The sequence below is a fragment of the Symsagittifera roscoffensis genome, chromosome 6 (assembly GCF_963678635.1).
Source record: "Symsagittifera roscoffensis chromosome 6, txSymRosc1.1, whole genome shotgun sequence".
In the NCBI taxonomy this organism is placed as follows: domain Eukaryota; kingdom Metazoa; phylum Xenacoelomorpha; order Acoela; family Convolutidae; genus Symsagittifera; species Symsagittifera roscoffensis.
In genome coordinates, this window is record NC_087067.1 from 22710145 (window position 1) to 22729135 (window position 18991).

At 36.8% G+C, this 18991-nt stretch overlaps 1 protein-coding gene across 3 annotated transcripts; it reads right to left on the reverse strand.

The window, feature by feature from the left end:
• Positions 1 to 30: 30 nt before the first annotated feature.
• On the reverse strand, positions 31 to 18788 carry LOC134847582 (THO complex subunit 2-like). Of its 3 annotated transcripts, XM_063864679.1 has the most exons (21): positions 18631 to 18788; positions 18241 to 18362; positions 17852 to 17982; positions 16738 to 17329; positions 14972 to 15209; positions 14763 to 14795; positions 12171 to 12301; positions 10146 to 10507; positions 9609 to 9823; positions 8846 to 9253; positions 7587 to 7829; positions 6943 to 7139; positions 6479 to 6581; positions 5166 to 5294; positions 4171 to 4296; positions 3720 to 3913; positions 3242 to 3311; positions 2786 to 3038; positions 1478 to 1503; positions 536 to 682; positions 31 to 305 (listed from the first exon to the last, which is right to left on the reverse strand). In XM_063864679.1, exons 1-21 carry the CDS (start codon positions 18754 to 18756, stop codon positions 243 to 245), a joined length of 3909 nt encoding a protein of 1302 aa, XP_063720749.1. In that variant the 5' UTR covers positions 18757 to 18788; the 3' UTR covers positions 31 to 242. The 3 variants fall into 3 exon arrangements, 1 of the variants encoding a protein (XP_063720749.1); XR_010162862.1 differs by lacking the exon at positions 31 to 305 and having other exon boundaries at positions 568 to 682; positions 1219 to 1503; XR_010162863.1 differs by lacking the exon at positions 31 to 305 and having other exon boundaries at positions 569 to 682; positions 1299 to 1503.
• Positions 18789 to 18991: the final 203 nt, after the last annotated feature.

Below are 18991 nucleotides of genomic sequence, written 5' to 3' on the forward strand. Positions count from 1 at the left end.
ACCAATTAAAGCTTTTGGGTGAAAAAACAATTTCAAGGAAGAAGATATTTGTTACATTAATCATAAATAACACAAAATATCAACAACTGACAAATAAAACCAGGAAAAACGTTTGTTGCATCCAACAGATTGTGGATCAATATAATACATCATCAAAAAAACTGAGCTTAACATTCAGACATCATTAAAATGAAATAATCAACAACGTAGCTATAGTATTGCATCGTGGGTGGTGTTTTAGGTTAGGCATCGTCTTTGGCAGCTTTCCGTTTGGATTTTCGTGCGGCATCGTCAACCGGCTCGATCTGAAATATATTTGAAAGTCTTCTAAATTTTTAAAGCTCGAATTATGCAAAAAACCGAAACAAGCTTGCAGTTTGATATACATTTAAGCAGGAGCGGATCTACGATTTTCTCGAGTGGGGGAGGGGGATGTTGGACACTTTTTGGTTTTTTTTCGGCGCGCATTCCCCCTCGATATTAGTTTAGGAAGCACCCCTGCACCTAAGGGCTGTCGGAATAGATAAATAATTACTTTTTTATCCTCATGTTTGCGTTTTCTGGCAGGCGATGACGAATCAGTAGAGTTTTCCCTCGAGTTTGCCCTAGAGGACGAGGATACTTTGGTTGGAGCTGCTGCTTTTGTTTCTTGTTTTGAGGAGTGGGTAGTTGCATCAGACGTCTAAATAAAATATTTGTGGTTTCATAAATAGATTCGAATTGTCGGAGTGAATCAGGTTCAACAGCGTTGGACTATCAAACAACTCATCTTTCTTAAATCGCAAAACTCAAAAACAGTCTTCTATTCAGAAACATAACCTTATTTAACTTAAAGATAACTAACAGAAAAACTTAAGCTTCTTAGTAGCGGAATGTTCCGACGTACAATCGTGCGAAATTTCTTCAGTAAAAAAATTTTTTTTTATTCACACAAAGTATACCAAAGAAATTATATCGTTGAGTTTTAATTGATGTATTAATTTTTTGTCAAATCAGAGCTCCCTGTTAAATTTAGCAATAATTGAAATTTAGGTATTAAGTGGGTACCTACCACCGAAATTCGATTGTCGGATCATCTAGTGCTACTAATTTTCATACGAAATTTCACATCAAGATTACCATTTTTAACCACGGGTCGCTTCAATGTAACCTAAGTGAATTAAAAAACATTTCAGTATTTTCATTTTAAGTTGTAATCGTCAACTAGAAAGAACTAACTGACTTATTTTTTCGATTGCAAAACAATAGAGAACTCAAATGCCCAGGTGAATCAATACTGTCGATGTTCTTGATTTGACCTCTTATGTTAGGGCCAGTCAATCGAGAAAGGAGGTAGAAATCAAATTTGTTGGTTCAGTTTGTTTCGATCAGCCAGATAAGTGATTGTCATAGATGAATTCATTTGTTGAAGGTGCAGCCATTTTCAATTTAGGCCAATGAGCGGGCGAATTCTGAGTGGAACAAAATCATATCACACCTTGTCGACTTTTCTCTTCTTCGAATCTGAAACAAGAAAAAGTACAGTCAGCCAAACCAAATAGTAGTCATTAAAACCAAATCATCTAAAAAAACGAACTAACTAAGTATCTATTATTTAATTTTAAGTCGTTTCTAATATTTAACTGTCAGTCGTTTTCAATTGCTATGGGTGACATGTTTGACAATTTAACACTCGTAAAGAAGCATTTCACCACAGTCACATCTCTACTTTGACAAAAATTTGCTCATAAATTTGATGTTTCAGACAACCTTTAGAAGCGAACTCTTCTGCTGAAATAGGTCAACTGATCTTTTTGATTATACGCTTTTTAGTCGGCGTAGGGTCCGTTTTAAAATTTTTCTGGACAATTTTGACTAACTGAAGGAAAGCTCGTACGGGCGTCAAGTAGGGTATCATATTTAACCTTTTGGTCGTGATTCAGATTTCGAAAATACAAAAAAATTCTCTCAAAGTCGAAGAAAAATTTGTCTGAAATTTATCGTTGTTCAGACTATTTAGACAAAGTTTGAGACGTTGACCTCCAAATTCGATTCGAGTACAATTCCAAAATTTTATTTTATCTATTATAATTTCTCGTTCTTTCCTTTTTTTTAACCACAATTCAGTCACTTTTAAGTTTTTAAAGTAGCATAAGCATTTCGAACTTCTACACTTGATTATTTGTGATCGGAACATTCTTGCTACTTGCACAGCATCCGGTTATCCGAGTTATATTTCAAGTTGTTTTGATATAATTAGAAGCGAAGTTACGGAAAAAAAACAGACTTTGTTGAAAAAATCTCAACTTTCGAATTTCAAAGAAAAAAAATAGATGCCTTTTAAGCTTTTTAAATCTCTAGAACAATTTTTGATTGGCACTGTTTTGATAACATAATAATCCAACTTGAGAAAACTGGATCAACACGTAAAGTTTTCATTCCGCGGAAAATCTAAAAATTAAATTCCTCTTTCGAAACTAGAAACCGTTCACCTTTTTTGCGCCATTTCCACGTTCGTATTAGGAGAGAGCTAATTACGAAACTTTCAGCAGATGAATTTCAATTGAACTCAAAAGTGCATATATATTTAAGTAATTTCATAAATGCATTATTATGTATGGATGCACATCTGTAGTTATTAGAACATTTTAAGAATTTTCACTGAAAAAAAACATATATAAGAGTCTTCACTACGTTCATTACTCCTAATAAAAGAAATGACTTCAATTAAATAATAGATATAGAAAAAACGCAATTTATCTCGTCTCTCAAGAGTTAAGCTTCAAGAGCAGTAGCGTTTACTTACCCGCAGTTGTAGACGACGATGAGCCTCCCGAGGAGCCTTTCTCAGTGCCATTGGCAGAAGCTCCTGAAGCCAAATCAGCAGCCGCAGGTCTCTTAGACGACGAAGACGCACTCCCATTGGCCAGTTTGGACGATGAACTGTCGGCTGATGTCTCCTTCTGCACACTGGACGATCGGCTGGTCGACGCAGCCTTCTGAGTCTCTCGTTTGATCGTCGCTTCATTCTGCTTCATCTTCTCTTGTTTCTTCATCCTCTGAATCATAGGACAGGGGTAACATTATGATGTTCAAAAAGTTGAGGGCACTTTTCAGCGACCAAACTGTCCATTTAATCTACCTCTGATTCAATACTGGTTAGTATATCAGTTAAATTTAGCTGCATCTTTGAATTCGGGTCAGAGAAATTTTTGTTTCTTTCTTTCACTTCGTCAAGGACACTTAAAAACAGTCTACTTACATCTGACTTGTCGTGGAACTGTTCTTCGGCCATCAGCTTTGACTTCTGAGTCTTCATCTTGACCACGTACCTAAACAAAAGAACCAAATTTCAATTTGAATCCTGCTTTTATTTGAAAAACATTTCGTAATTAGTCAATCAGCCGGTGGCAAATTTTCAGAAAAATATAATTGGATCACAAGGAAGTTTTTTTTCCAACACAAATGTTTCGTTTTGTGAACAAATTCCCAATCCAAGGAAAATGAAAGACCCTGCATTTTTTCAAATTTCGGAATTATTTAGTTTCGGAACAACTTTATCAGCACAGTTTTAGGTTGATTAATTAATTTGTAGGTTGTGCTTCGAACTAATTTTTATTTTTATAGATAGTTTCAATTATCAATAATATTTGTAGAAAAAAAACTTAAAAAGGTTTGAAGACGCTAAAAACAAATGTTATTGGGATTTTTATCAATTATATCCGAGAACAAAAACTTACGCCATGCAGAGACTTGACAAGTCTGGCCTGGAGTCTTTCTCGTCCAGCCTGACTTTGTCCACTCTCTTCTCGATGGCAGCCGCCAGATGGGCCACTTTGGGGAAGTAGGGCAACATTCTCGTCAGCAGGATCACTGTGTTCCTCGTCTGGATGTAGTCCCCACTCTCCAGACACTGGATCAAGTCTCTGGCCACCTAACACAGGAAACATCCAGAACTCAAGGCTACTCATATTTCACTAATAAATATTTCTCTGAAATAAATTCTTTCAATGAAAAATTTAAACAAACAGTCGGTCGAATGATTTCTTCAATTTTGAAATATTCAATATCAACGAACGATATAATTGAAATCTTCGTCGAATTAGAACTTCTACATTATTTCAGGTCACTTCTTACGCTCTTTTCAATAAAAAAAAAATTTTGAACCTTAAAATTTGAATAAATTCTGACCTTGAACTGCCATTTGTAGCAGACATGTCTGAAGTTCTCGTACTCCAGAATGGCCTCACTCTTGTTGGCCGCACTGCTCGTGTCCTTCCTGATGGTCATGAAGAAGCCAGGGTAATTGCTGCACTCCTAATAAATACACCACGTAAAATACAGGAAAGCTGAGAAATTACATGGTTAGAGATATAGCTTCTGCATTATTCGAGGTTCTACATTATTCGATGGCTCGCCTTATGCACACCCAATAAATAGTAGCGAAAAAAGCTCATTAAAAAACCTCCTAGCCGAAAAAAAACAATTGAGAGCATTTACATACGATATAATTGGGATCTTATTCAAGATCAGGGGCGGATATAGGATTTTCTCGAGGGGGGCCGGATTTTCAAAAAATTTGTCGACCTTTTTTTTAGGTCGTCCAAATTGATTTTCCGAGCTCTCCCAATGCACTAAATAGACCCTGTTTTGGCGAAATTTTCTGCGCCGGAGGCAAAAGCTGGTAAAAACAGGCCAAAAATGCCGTTTTTAGGCACTTTTTAGAAAATTTTGACCAAAAAATTGCGTTATTTTGGTGCGCTCTCCCCCCTCGAAATTAGTATGTATTGCCGCCAAAAGCTTCTAGAAAATTTCTAGTCCGTCAGTACAATAGAACAAACAGTACAAAGGGGACCCTTTGGGTAGGCAGGGGGTCGAATTCCTGAGGGGGGGGGGCTAAATCCGCCCGTGTCAAGATGCAGGTTCAGAAATTATTCCACCTTTCAAAACTTCGATCTCAAATTTGTATTTTTTTTCTTTTTATTTGGAACAATCCATTTATGGAGCAGCTTGTTCACTTGGTAAAATCAATTTTATTCAGATAATCAGAAATCAGCGTTTGTTTGCGGACTAACCGATTAAATTCGACGTTTCCTATTAGAAATGATCTTTCTCTTGATTAGTTTGGAGGCTAAAATGTTTACATCCTCGAGCCCATGTTAGGGTTGATCGGTGAAAATGTTTACCTTGTCATAGATTGCCTTGTCCGAGTGCCACTTCAGGATGATTTCCCACATTGAGTAGAGGAATCTACCGTAGCGACTAGCTTCATTCTCCGTGAAACTGGCCACGTTGTAGATCAGGTCCGAAAACACCTACATATCAAATAGATAGAGATCAGTTTGGACAAATTGGCAGAGTTAAAAACCTTATACAAACTAAATGAATTTTTATTGTTCCGACTTTCGATACGAAAGTAACGGAATATTTGTGCCGGGTGGGTTTTTTTTCTGACAAATTTCGACTTTTTAACTAGCCATTTTTGACGGAATTTTTTTATATCATTCGAAAGATATTGTTATCCTGAGCTTAAATTTGAAAAGATATCTCACCTGTGATCATTTTTCCTTAAGTTACGGGTGTTTAAAGACTAGCATTTTGGCCAATTTGGGACAACTAACGCGCGATATATTTCGCGCTATTAACGCGTAAGCGGAGATTTAATCCGTCTTAGAAATTGTTCCAAATTGGTTGAAGGAAGCTTATTTGCCATAATTGATTTGTTAGTAGAAGCGAAATTTATCACTTAGTACTTAATATGGCGTGTGGGGGGATGATTTTCACGAAAAAAATCAAATTTTTTTTAGAAAACTTTTTTCATTTTATTTTCTTTTTTTTTTACATTTAATTTTTTGATATTACTACTGCTTCATAGACCTTAAAAGGCAGTCGGAACATTCAGGGCTTCGCCCTGATACTAGCAGTCTTGTTGGACTTTAAAAGCCATCAGGAAAACTCAAATTGATGAGGAGTTTTCAAATAAGGAGTAATTAACTATTTAGCTTCAAGTTACTACATTCCAACTTTAAAATATACACACTAGGAACAAAACAACATATAGGCGAAACTGCGCTTCGCAACAATAGCAAGAACACGACAAAAAGCAGCTCTATAAAGAGCAATTAGAAACAGTAGAAATAGGCCTCGAATTAATAAAAATTTGGATATATCTCGGTTTCGAACCTACGCCCTACTGCGACCTAGAGATTATGAAGCTCACGCACTAACCACTCAGCCACGGACGCTTATTTGATAACAAACACTAGCCACAAACAAAGAAGAAAACATATGCTATGCAATTTCCAATGCCACAGTGAAATTTCCATATAAGTAAACACTTTCAATGAACACTTTTATTTGCTAGATTAGAAAAAAGAAGGTTCGTAGTAATACATTACGCTGATGGCTAGTGTAATGATATTCAATATGTGTATAATTTATTGTTTTTGTTCCTAATAATAATTCATGTGCTTCGCAAACTGTCGCATGGTTTACTAACCCGGTCGAAGCAGAGGATGGTTGAGAAATTCACTGCCTGAAGACTGTGGATTATCTTGATGAACAAGGCACAGAACACGGCATCCGAGGCAGAAAATAAGCACCTATGAACAGAAAATACATTCACATGTTCCGCTCAAGTCTCCGGATTATTCGTGATTCAGATTCGTGAAATAAATCAGAGAAGTTGTCTCAATGTCAAGAAAGTCTCGTCAGATATTTTGCGTTTTTCAGACTGATTCTCAAACTAATTCGATTCACTCCCTATCTCACTCATTCACAAGTTTTGCGTTGATTTATAATTAACTCAATATTTCTTTTAACTGAGAGTTTAATTTCCATTTCTCAGATCTTCAGTTTCAGAAGAACCTTCCAAACAATTACGCCAGCGACCCGATATTAAGATGCTCTATTTGGAAGAGGAGGAGGTTAACTTGATCCCTTTCAGCTTCTATTTATACGCACCTCTGGTATAGGCAGAACTGTTGTATGCGGACGATGCACTCGCTCTTAGCTGTCTTGTTGGGGAACCAGTGTTTGGACTCTGACTTGAGTCTGAACATGACTCTGGTCACGTGGTCCAGCTGTTTTTGCTGCTCTTCCTTCAACTTATCCACCATCGCACTCAACTTGTCCTTCTCTTTCGTCTTCTTACTATCACTCTGCACATACACACAAATTTTTTTTATAGTTAACGCTGTAAATCCGTAAACTTCATAATAATCTGCACAATTCACGCGAGGAAAAAATCTTTAAACGCAAGAAATGCTTAGCGCAAAAAACATCCGTAATTTTAAAATTTATTTCTTTTATTAACGCAAAAATAAGCTTAATTTAAGGCTAACTTAACTTTTTGTAACAATTTTATTTGCTTTAAAAAATTAATGGCAACATTTTGGCAATACCAGAGACACTGAGCAACTTAATTGGTAAAAAAAAACCCTGCTTTTTAAACTAAAGACATTTCTGACACGGTTTTTAGTGGCTAAATTCTCGAGGTAAAACTTAATTCTGATGTTAAAATGAACAGTATTATAGGTCAACTAATTTCGTTAAGATTCGTTATCCGGAAAGGAGATTGACCTGATTTTGTCAATTACTGAACATACCCAGTCGCTCCTGGCGTCAATAGCTGTCTTCTGGTTATTCAACTTATTTGCCTCCTTGTCATACACATCCACCGGCACTCTTATGTCATAGAGGGAGAGGGACCAGAAGGTGAAGTAGAATTGGGGGGTGACGTGGTCGAATAGGAGGGAGGTGCAGGGGTCACTCTGCAGTACTGGAAGGGATGCCGTCATCACTGACTCCATCACTGCGTCCACTGCCTCTTTGTACTTCTTAACCACTATCTGCAAAACAACATGATGCAAAAATATTGATTCGCTGCTAGGCTGTTTATACACGAGAGAAAGGACCCAAAATCAAGCTGTTTAGTTCAATACGAGCAATCACTTTTATGCTGTGCATATACAAATCAGTCCCATACAAAACAGTCCAATACAAAATAGTCCAAAAAATCATGTAATGAAATAAAAACAGTCCGATACAAAACAGTCCGGTTTAAGGCCACCCGTAAGCGGCTCAAATTAACCGGCTCTAAATGCTGTATTAAGTCCTACCCTCTGTTGGCAAGCTCGCAACACGTTGGCGCGACTGCGGCAATCACTATTTTGTTCTTTATGTTTGTTGAACAAGGGACAATTCTCAGCCTACCGGCTTGTTAAAACAATTATTACTTGGGACTGTTTTTCGGACTTATTTGTATCGGACTGTTTTTTCGTTCATTTTTTTTCGGATTGTTTTGTATTGGACTGTTTTGTATGGGACTGTTTTGTACAGACACGTTTTATGCAGAAGTTTCCAACTCGCTTTGCTTTGATGCGTATGAAACAGCAATGAAACTAAGTTAACATTCGTGATGCACTTGAATTCCTCGAATCCATTATAAAATTTGTGGCAGTAGAAGCAAAAGTGCACGAAACGAGATAGATTTTTCTTGTATGGTTTCAAATGTGCACGAAACGAAATAGATTTTTCTTGTATGAAGAAAATTCTACTGCAGACATTTACTTGTATCGTTGTTTTCTCTAAGAATTGCTTCAAACGTATGCTTGAAAAAATATATACCATAACCACGCTTCAATATATACTTCCCAAAGAAATATTTAAGCAGAGCCTTGCTCAATCAATTACAAACCATCTGTTGCTGAAATTTTTCTTGATTATATTTTTTGAAGTTGTGACACGTTAAATAACAATGGATATTTGAAAAAAGCTCTTTTAGAAGGGCCCATTCGACAATTGTACTTATATTTAATTGTTCTTCAGCCTCTCGGCTAATCCTTTCAATACTACCGATGCTTACCCTATCTGCAAGCTTTCCATCTTCAGTTTTTGCTCTCTCTTCTTGTTTCATCTCTTCAAACTTCAAATTAATCTGCCTTTGGAACTTAATTCGACTCAGTGAAAAAGCAGCATCAGGAGACAATCCATAATTCCCTAGCAATGCGTCAAACGCAGGTAGCGACGCCATCTCGTCCAGATTCTGACTCAAGTCTAGGAACTCCAGCATCTGGACCAGACAGTCCTGAGACTGGTCATACAGAGAGCCAATCAGCTTCAAGTGTCCCTCTAAACCCTCTTTGAAAACGACTGAGTTTCTGTGATTTGAGAGCAGCATGCAGAGTGGAAATGCGATGTTAAGTTCGACCATCGTGTCTTTCAGTCGTTTTGAAGACTTTTGACACGCGCGCACTTGTCCTTGATACGCCGCCTGTAACAATCGATTTTCAATTTAAGGTGAAAAATGCGCAAAACCTCAAATCCGAACGCGATTCAAGTACCAATCAGAATGGAATCATTCAATGTGATATCTTTGATTGCCACGATACTCCAGTGAGTACTTACACTACTGGTTTAAGGCAGTTTAAATATGATTTTTGAGCTTGCAATATTGCCTGCCAAACATACAGTTAATTTATTCACGTCCTTTTTTCTTCTCCATTTTAGACGTCTCAGACTGCCCGCCAGTTAATTTTTACCCGCTTTCCTTCCCATTTAATTTTTTCCAAGGTCATTATTTCATTTAAACTACTTCAACCCTTGCTTTCTCTTGCTGCAATACTTGCCTCAGACTTGAGCAATTCCCCTCCTCCGAGTGCGAACAACTCATCATTAGTGATATCTTCAAACACAGTGACCCCACTCATCTTACTCAGCAGTTCCTTCAAGATGACCAGATCAAAGTTCCTCTCTGCTTTCAGCTGATTGGCTATGTACTGCAAGAGTCCAGCGGTGTCGAACACGTACTTCTTGCAGATTAAACCAATGAACACTGCTAGACCTAGAACGGAGAAGGAAATTTGAACGCCTGGTTGTCTAGAGTATTCGATAATCTTCACTCTGCAGTATTGAAATTGCCAGCAAACCAAATCGCTCATTTTCAGGAAAAAAATCACTCATTGCAATTCGAAGGATACAAATTATTAAAAAACAGGATACGTTAGATAGTTGCCAGACTAAATCAAGTCGGCCCCCTCATCAATCATGAAGCAAATCTGCAATATCCTTCAAACAATCCCATTAATAAGTTATCTCGCCAAAACTACCTTTATTTTTCACTAGGTTTTGCGAAGTATTTCACAATATCAGGTGTAGGCACTCACTGTTGAGCCATGGTGACAATGACGCATTAGCTTGATTGATCTTCTCCTTGGCCGGATTGCCTAGTTCCTCAACCAGAGTGTAAATCATAATGTCAATCGAGAGCTGCGAAAACAACTTCAGCACATCCGCCATTGGTCCATTCAGATTATCGTATTTCTGCAGTTGTGCAATCACATGATCAAATGCCACTAAAGGGTTGCAGAAAGCGAGTTTTGCAATATGGCGTCCGATGCTTTTGACCGTGTCTTTAGTGAGCCTTTTCATCAGGTACTTGATCCGGTCCACTACTTCTGCTTTCTTCAGAATGAGAAGGGGGTCTGAGGCGTACACTTGCGATTTCCAAAGGTAGTAAAGATGGTATCTAGAACAGTGAAAAGTAGTGTAAGGCCTAGAAAGTTTTAATGATCCCGAAATGCTATATTTAAAAATTTGAATGCAGAGGGGAACTGAGCTTCGCACCACTTGCGATACAAAAATGAATGCATGTGATAAAAATCAAATGAAAAAAATTAAAATAGAAAAAAAAAGCCAAATTATTGTTTTTGTCAATAAAAAAATTATAACAAAAGCACAAAAAATCCGGTAAAAAATGCAGACACCATTAGAAAAATTACAAGGAGACTTGAAAAATGCCGAATGTAAAAAAATCCTTAATGCGGAACTAAGCGGAAAAAAATAAGCAGACATACCATAATCTAGGCCAGCCGAAAACTTTCAGTTTGCAAAAAAAACAGGTCCACTGAAATCGAACACCCGGGTTTTGTCGTCTCAAGCATGGGTTTCACAGCACCTTGGAAGAAAACTGAACCTTCAAAAAAAGTCAGGCTACGTTAACTAAGCCGTTAAAAATAAACGAACGGACGATAATCACATAAACTACGAGAACTCAAGTTTGGAAAAAGCAGGTCGCGTTTGGATTCAAACCGGCCTCTGCCGTCTCAAGCATTTGTTTAACTCTACGCCAATTGTGCCAGATGGTTGATTGAATTTAAATTTAAAACTACCAAGCACACACACACACACACACACTTTTCGGTCATCAAACGACGCAATAAGAGGCCATCAAAGTTATATAAAATAAATTGAAACCTATTAAGCCGAAAAAAAAAGTATAATTTTAACAAATCGAATTGATAAAATTACAACCAACATAAAAAGCAAACTCCAATTAAGCCATTTATTATAAATGCTATCATGTTAAAAGTATTTCTGTTGCAACAGAAAGGCCCAGTAGATGCATAAATCCAGCAGATGGATGAGTCCTATGAACAAGCTACGCATCACAAAAACTAGCGAGAACACGACAAAAAGCAGATTTATCTAAGCAGATTTATCTAATAAGAAAAAATAGAAACAAGCATCGAATTAGTAAAACTTTGCTGCGTATTGGCTTCGAATAGGCGATCTCTAGAATTGAAGTATCACACCCAGGCCTCTTGGCCACGAACGCTTAAAAATCGGTAAACAACAGTCACAAATAAATCAGCTACATGCTAATAAATTGCCAATGCCATGCAGCAAAAGTGGCACTAAATAGAAATAGACACAATTTTGCAAGTAATAATTTGGAAGATAACAAAACGAAGGCATCCACACTAACTTTGTGTTCTGAAATCGAGTTTTTTTATTGTTATGTTGTTTAAACCAAATAACTTTTTTCGATTCATTTGATGAATTAAAAATGCATCAACTGGGTTAACCTATCACTAATCGAATGTCAAAGCATATGCTATCTAAAAGCCGTTAAGCTGTTACCAAAAATTAGCACCAATATTTGCGACTTAGCTTAAAAAAGAATAGTCGTACTAAAACATTAACGCTCACTAAAGTTGCTAGTGTAATAACGAATTTTCAAACAAAATTACAAAGTGTAATTTCAAACAAAGTGTAAACTGCATATTTCTATGTAGCTCGATAATAACAATTAGAAGCAAGCAGCAGTTAGTGATAAGTTATTAAGGAACTTAGAGCGTTGAGCTGTAATGGTATATCAGTTAGTTAGCACAATAATTTTATCACTTTACCTGTCGTGGTAGGGCAGATACTGTACGGCACCCCAGAGCAGCTCCGAGTAGAAACAGGAGGCATTCATCAGACTAAGAGCCGGTAACATGCAGCAGTCCAGTATCTTCAACCACGTCTGAGACACCTTCCGCTGCAAAGAGAAATTTTTTCAAGAATTTCGACAGCTTTCATTTGAGACACAGCAGAACTTCGCTGAAATTGTGATGCAAAAAAAATCTTTGCTAATATTCAGGCGTTGCAATGCCTAAAAGAAAACACTAGCGACAGCTTTCTAAATGAAACTTACCTTTTCAAGAGTAAAAACAGTCAGAACACAATTAATTCATAAAAACTCATTTGACAAGATCAACCCAGGCAAAACAATCAAAAGAGAAAAATTAGCGAAAACCAAAACATTGCTTCCTTGCAACAAAGAGACAATAAATTCTCGAAAAGCTTGGATAAAAAATCGACTCAAAATTTTATAGTTGCAAACAGATTTTCTACTACGACAGAAATTTCGTCCTAAAAATTGAAATATTAGGTCCTATTTTAATATACCAGCAGAATTCCTTCCTCTTTTAAAACACAAATGAAATTAATTTGGGAATGTTTTGAAGCTCGAAATCGGGTTGTTGCGAGCTTGTCCGTCCCAAAAAACAAACTACTAATGAAAATGACCAGCGTTTATCGTTTATTTTTTTTTTAGAAAAAGTAATTAATTAACAGAGTTGGAAAAGTGTCAATGAACTCATAGATACTGAGAAAAAAAATGGCCGACTCTTGAGTTTCAAAGAAAAAAATATACGCTCTTTGACTTTCAGAAACAATTAATGATTGACATTTTTTAAATTGAAAATCTATGTAAAAACTAGATTAATAGGTTTTACTCCACGGCGAAATCTACATAGCAAAATTCAATAAGAAAAAGTAGAAACAAGCATCGAGTTAGTTAAAATTCGGCTACGTCTCGGATTCGAGCCTGCGACCTCGAGATTAAGAGTCTCACACACTAACCACTCAGACATGGACGCTTAATAAATCAAAAACAGAAGTCAAAAAGAAAGCAGTAAACAGGCACTATGCAATTTCCAATGCCATAATGAAATTTCTAAATTAGCGAACATTTTTATTTGCCAGTAATAATAGAAAAAAAAAGGTTCGCACTAATACACTAACGCTGCCTAGTGTTAAAAAAAACTAAACTGCAAAACTTTTGAAAGTAGAAAACGTTCACGTTTTTGTTATCTTCACAAAAATGTCTTTCTATAATGAAGTTTGCCTTCCTTCAAACAAGGGAAATTATCTGAGCTCAAATAGAAATAAAAAGTCAAACCGCAAAAAAAATTGAACGCGAACAACTTTGGAAACAAAAACAAACACAATCTATGAAAAGATGTTAACCTTCATTGGTTCAGTGTCTCTTGGGAATTGAGCTCCTTGATAGCTTCCTTTTAGCACTAAAAAAACATCTTAGCACTAGAAAAACATCTTAGTACTAGAAGAACATCTTTAGTCCTTCATGAGCAGCAATAGATAGACAACGATTCTACTAATAAGTCGGAGAAGTAAACAAATAATAACTGGTTACTTTATGAATTTACACTTGCGATAGCAAGAGTTTTATAAACAGATTTCTTTCTGCTTTCCTGGTGCTAACTTTGTCTGAATAATACGTCTTTGAAAGAAAATGGCTCGAAAAACGGCGAATTTGGGAACCCGCAACAGTATTTGAGGAATCCGGAACAATTTGTGAAATCCAAAAATAAATAATAAAACATTGATATAGTAAAGTTGAGCTGTTGCGGAATCCGCAACTGTAAGCGGAGTCCGCACTTTGTTAGCGGATTCCAGTAACATTTATATTTACGTCTTGAAATTATATTGTTAAAATAAATTTTTTTGTGGGTCATCAGCGAGACTGTCCAACAGTTCAATCTCATTTAATGCCAACAGTTCGAACTAACCAGCTAAATCTCAAACTGAAAGAATGAACACCTTTCCGGTCTCAAATACTAAAACAATGAACACCTTTCCGATCTCAAATACTGAAAAAATGAACCGTTTTCCGATCTCAAATAGTGAAAGAATGAAAACAAACTAAGTGAACTAATTCATAGATTATAAGGCTGAATAATAATAATTTTCATTTATTCCAAACGCTAAAGGGGTACATCCACAATTTCAGGCGAAAATGACTGACATTTGTTATTGGATTCCAGGAACAAAAGTTAAATCCGTATTTGCTAGATAATGATTGTTCGCACAAGGACTGGTTCAGTTCAGTATCTTCAAGAAAACTAGGATCCACGTATATTTGCGGAATCCGCTTACATTTGCGGAATCCGGAACACCTAGCTATATTCGCTCGTTGCGGAATCTGCGACAAAAACGTAATTTATGTGCCGAAAAATTTAATTTGATACCACACTAAACTCCTTATAAAGCTGTACTTGAGGAAGTCAACACCAGAGAAGAAAAAACAGACCCTACGCCATAATTCCTTTACTTCACTTTGTGAAGTGGTCGGAACAATAAAACATTTTTGGAAAATGCACTCCCATGTGCTCGTTCCCTCGGGTTGACATAACTTAGGTCACAATCAGACTTACCTCGCATGGTCCTTTCTCAGCTTTTTCGGAAGACTGAAACAAACATTTCAGGAGTGAGTAGCCAGAATTTCAGATTGCATAGGTCTGTTTCATTCTGCTGGAAATATTGTGTTCAAGTTCTTTTATTTTAGACAATTTTATCTGAATTAAGCTAGTATTAGCGAACGAAAAAAAATCGATTATATCTTGTAAAATGAGTATATTTTTACCTCTTTCAACGATGCTGTCGCCATCCTGGCCAACTTTACAAAGAGAATCGGATCCTCGCTCAAAGAAGCGCCCAGCGTCATCAACATATCCGCAACTTCACCATGCAGATCTCCGAAGTCAGTGACAGGTTTGAAAGGTGATTCAGTTTCTTTGGTCTTCAGTGGCGGGGAGGATTGTTGTTGTGATGCAACCACGGAAGCTGGAGGAAGACCTCCGAGTCCAAACTCCTTGCACACCCTAGAAACATGATTGGTTCACAGAGCCAAACAACTGCACAACTCACAGATCCAAACAACAAGTCTACGGGCAAAGCAAAAACAAGCAAATACATGTCAAACGGGAGCTTTAAAAATGTAAGAAAAATTTAAAATATATATATATATATATATATATATATATATATATATATATATGTACATAGGCTTTTGAATAAAAAAATTATCCTCTAGTGGATTCGAACGTCCCATCTCGGAATTAGAGTCTCATATCTTGCTAACTGCGCCAGAAATCCTTTCTGCTTTCAAACACTAGCCACCAATAATGAAGCTGATGAAACACATGCTATTAAATTGCCATTGCTAAAAATGGGTTCGGGAAAAATTGGTTGTGTACAAAAACAAGAGAAGCCCAAAAGTAGCTAGGACGCTGTGCAAGTAGCACAGAATGATCCAATCACAATTAGAATAGAACAAAAGTTTTTTTTAACCGATTGAAATGATACAGTCCCAGATTGTAGTATGCACTCACACCATATTGATTAACCGTTCATAAGTTATGATAAGATAAATTGTTCATCGTGTTTATCACTCTTCGTCTTCAAACACTTTACAAGTGAAGGGGCTTCAATATGATAGTCACTTAACCTCCGCGTGAGTTTTCTTTGAGCCAAAATTGTCTTAAAACATTAAACATACGCCATAGTTCTTTCCCATTTTTCAGAGATATTAGACACAGAAAGATGCAGGGCTTTGCGCAACTTGCAATACCACACACATATAGCATTGTAAGCTAGAAGACAGAAAATAAAACAAAAGCCACGAAGTCGAAAAATAATTAGAACATTTCGAAAAAACCATAACTTAAAAGTCAATGATGTTCAATTTAAAAACACAATAACTGGCTTTTAATAAGTATTCAGACACAAAAATTGATCGGCAACTAAGCCGACAAAAGTTGGTTAGACTCCCGTTGCGCAAAATTGTTTCCAATTAAAGAACTCTTTAAAGTTCCGAAAATCTAAATTTTTACGCTCCGCCCTCCGGAAACACGCAAAAGCGTAAAAATCTATTTTTCTGTAAAACAACGCTTAAGTAGCTCACTTACTCGGTAAAACATAAGCTAAAACAATTGACAAAGGACCTTTACCACCTCAGGCGTAGTATTTTTCCCAAAAACTATGTTTGCCTGAAAAGCTACTGAAGTTTGATTTTGATGCAAGCCCAGCTATCACATGTTTTTCTGTAAATATTTTGTAAAGCAAGAAAATTCCGTGATGCGACAACTAAGCCGAGAAAACATAATCAGACTAATCATACTCCGAAATTTTTTTGAAACGGATTTTTTTTTCAAAACCTTAAGACATTACTTCGTAAAAGAACTGTCAGTAGTAACAGTAGACCGGTAGAAATTGAATTTGCACGTGAACGAAGTCTAGTGATTCAAGTGATTTTGTTCAACAAGTTGTTAACCCGAAAAAAGTCTATATTCCAGTTTGATAACGCTTGCTTATCGCAAGCGTAAAGAAGTACATGAAACAAGCTCTAACCTCTTGTAGAGCGGGTCTATCAGTTTATGAATCATCTGACACAAATTATAGGCAATGTCTCCAAACGACATTACATAACTACACGGAATCGGTAATAGCTCCAACATTTCGTTCACATGTTCCCAGTCTCCCATCAGCACTAACTGTTGAAGGACTCCCAGTTTTTGATTGTCTCCGAACTCTGGCGGGACCTGCAACGACTGTACTTCTTTTGCGTTCTCTTCCGCGACAGTTTCGCTCAAAACTACAGCTGTTAATTTTCTCGCAGCTTGTCTGCAGTTAATCACATACTTCTTATAGCTTTCATTCATTTCTTTGTCAGCTGGTGTGAGCTGTGCGTACATGTCTGAACAAATAACGGCACCTTCGCTGATCAACATGGCTGTGACTTGTAATAACGATTCGGGAGTTTTTCGGGTTACATTTATCATCGATTTGAAATGCTGCAGTTTGAATCCCAGAAACTGCGAAATGTTGCTACCGACTCCAAATTCTCGCATGACTTGAATGAGGAACTTTTTGTTTTGAGTCTGACATTCGATCACTTCCAAGAGAATGTCAATCACACGGTTTGGGTCAAGGTTGAATTTTCCTGAAATTAAGATTAAACTAAACTTCTGTTCACGTATCCCGGTCCACTGTACATAACTATACAAAAACGTCGGTTCATACAACCTTCCAGAACCACCGTTAATCTTATCGCTTCAACAATTTCTTCATGCTTTCCTTCCTAGTTAAAAGTACTTTTTGGAGCAGAAAACAGATCTTTCGTACAAAATACTTTTATTAAATAATTTTATTCTGCTTCATGTTTTGGATAAAGAGTGCCAACAATCTGTTGGTTAAACGCGCCCAATTTCGGAGTCAGTTAACTAGAAAGTCATTCATAGCTTTGCTGTTTTATATAATGCTAAATATTTGAAGAAAAAACTTCAAAAACTATAAATTTGAAAAAGTTTATTAAGCTTATGAACAACACTTTTTGAAGCAATCAAGTTGCCGAAAAAATAAATCCATTAAAATAGGACCCAAAGTAAAGTAAAAGCAGAGCATTAGGAATTTCTCCAAGAGAAAACTCGGCGAAGATTAATTACGTGAAATCAACATTTCTTACCGACTAGACTTTTGAGGTTGCATGTAAACTGGGAGGGAGACCCTGGCATCGGATCTTGGTTCAACTCCGTGATGAGTTTACTGTATCCCTCGTTCTCCTCGCGCAGCATGTTGAACTTATTCTGTTTGTAGCTAAAAGGAGAATCCTACACTTCGTATAATTCCAACAATTCTATAGACTTTTTCCATCAGAAAGGACAAAAAAGAAACACCAATTTGGTGATTCTTAAACCTCTATTTAATAATAATAACAATCACTTCGGAACAACTAATGTAAATTATACTGCCTACAGCAAGCTTTCGAAACCCCAATTTAGAAGAATTTCATAAGTCGTTTGAAAGACGCAACCGAAGAGACCTGCGCATTCAGAAGGTGATTAGTTCACTCACAATAATTTAGTTCTGGTCTTGACGTATCTTTTTTGGAACATGTCTGTTGACTTGATCTGGCCCAGGGACTCCAGGGTGTCCAGTTCCAGTCGCTCAGTTAGCACCTCGCATTCAAGCTCCTTCTGTACAAAGACGCGCAATCAAATTACTCACACTCGAACCATTACTGCTTTCTTAAAATCATTGGTTGATTCAAAATTTACAAGTAATTTTCTTCTGAAAAGCCAACTAGAATTTCAATGTTTAGAGTGCGTACTTTCCTCTTCGTTTTACAACATTAGGCTTTCATTGATACCTTGATTGACTTATCTTCTTAAAACAACAGTTTTACTCACACTAAACAGTTGGCTTTCTGAATAAAAAAAACTAATGAAACGTACACTATCTCACCTCAAGATTTGAAAGCAGTTTCATAAACGTTTCCCTTTGTTTGCTCCATTTAACTTCATTCTCAGCAGAGCCATCCGAATTGTTGTTCTGCTCGTTGAATAAAGTCTCAATGTCAAGAGATGCCATCACATCACTGACAACTTGAGAGCCTCCTTTGCAACTCTAAAACATCCCAGCCAGCGTGCATTTTGAAACTTAAATCCGAGCTAAGAGAACGTTTCAGAATCATTTTGATGTAAAATAATTAAGAAACAGAAGCGAAGCAGAGCTCCGCGCCACTTGCGATACAACAGAAACATAAATTGAGACGAAAGTGGCTGAGTTGTATAAAAAAGTTTTGACATGCCGACCTACCAAACAT

Excerpts from the sequence above, each read along its gene's own strand:
- LOC134847582 (XM_063864679.1), bottom strand. The coding sequence starts at position 18,756 with ATGGCATCTCTTGACATTGAGACTTTATTCAACGAGCAGAACAACAAT. Across the intron at positions 9,254-9,608 it reads GGGAATTGCTCAAGTCTGAG|GCGGCGTATCAAGGACAAGT; the intron begins GCAAGTATTGCA and ends CGATTGTTACAG. Across the intron at positions 683-1,477 it reads AGAAGAGAAAAGTCGACAAG|ACGTCTGATGCAACTACCCA; the intron begins GTGTGATATGAT and ends TATTTTATTTAG.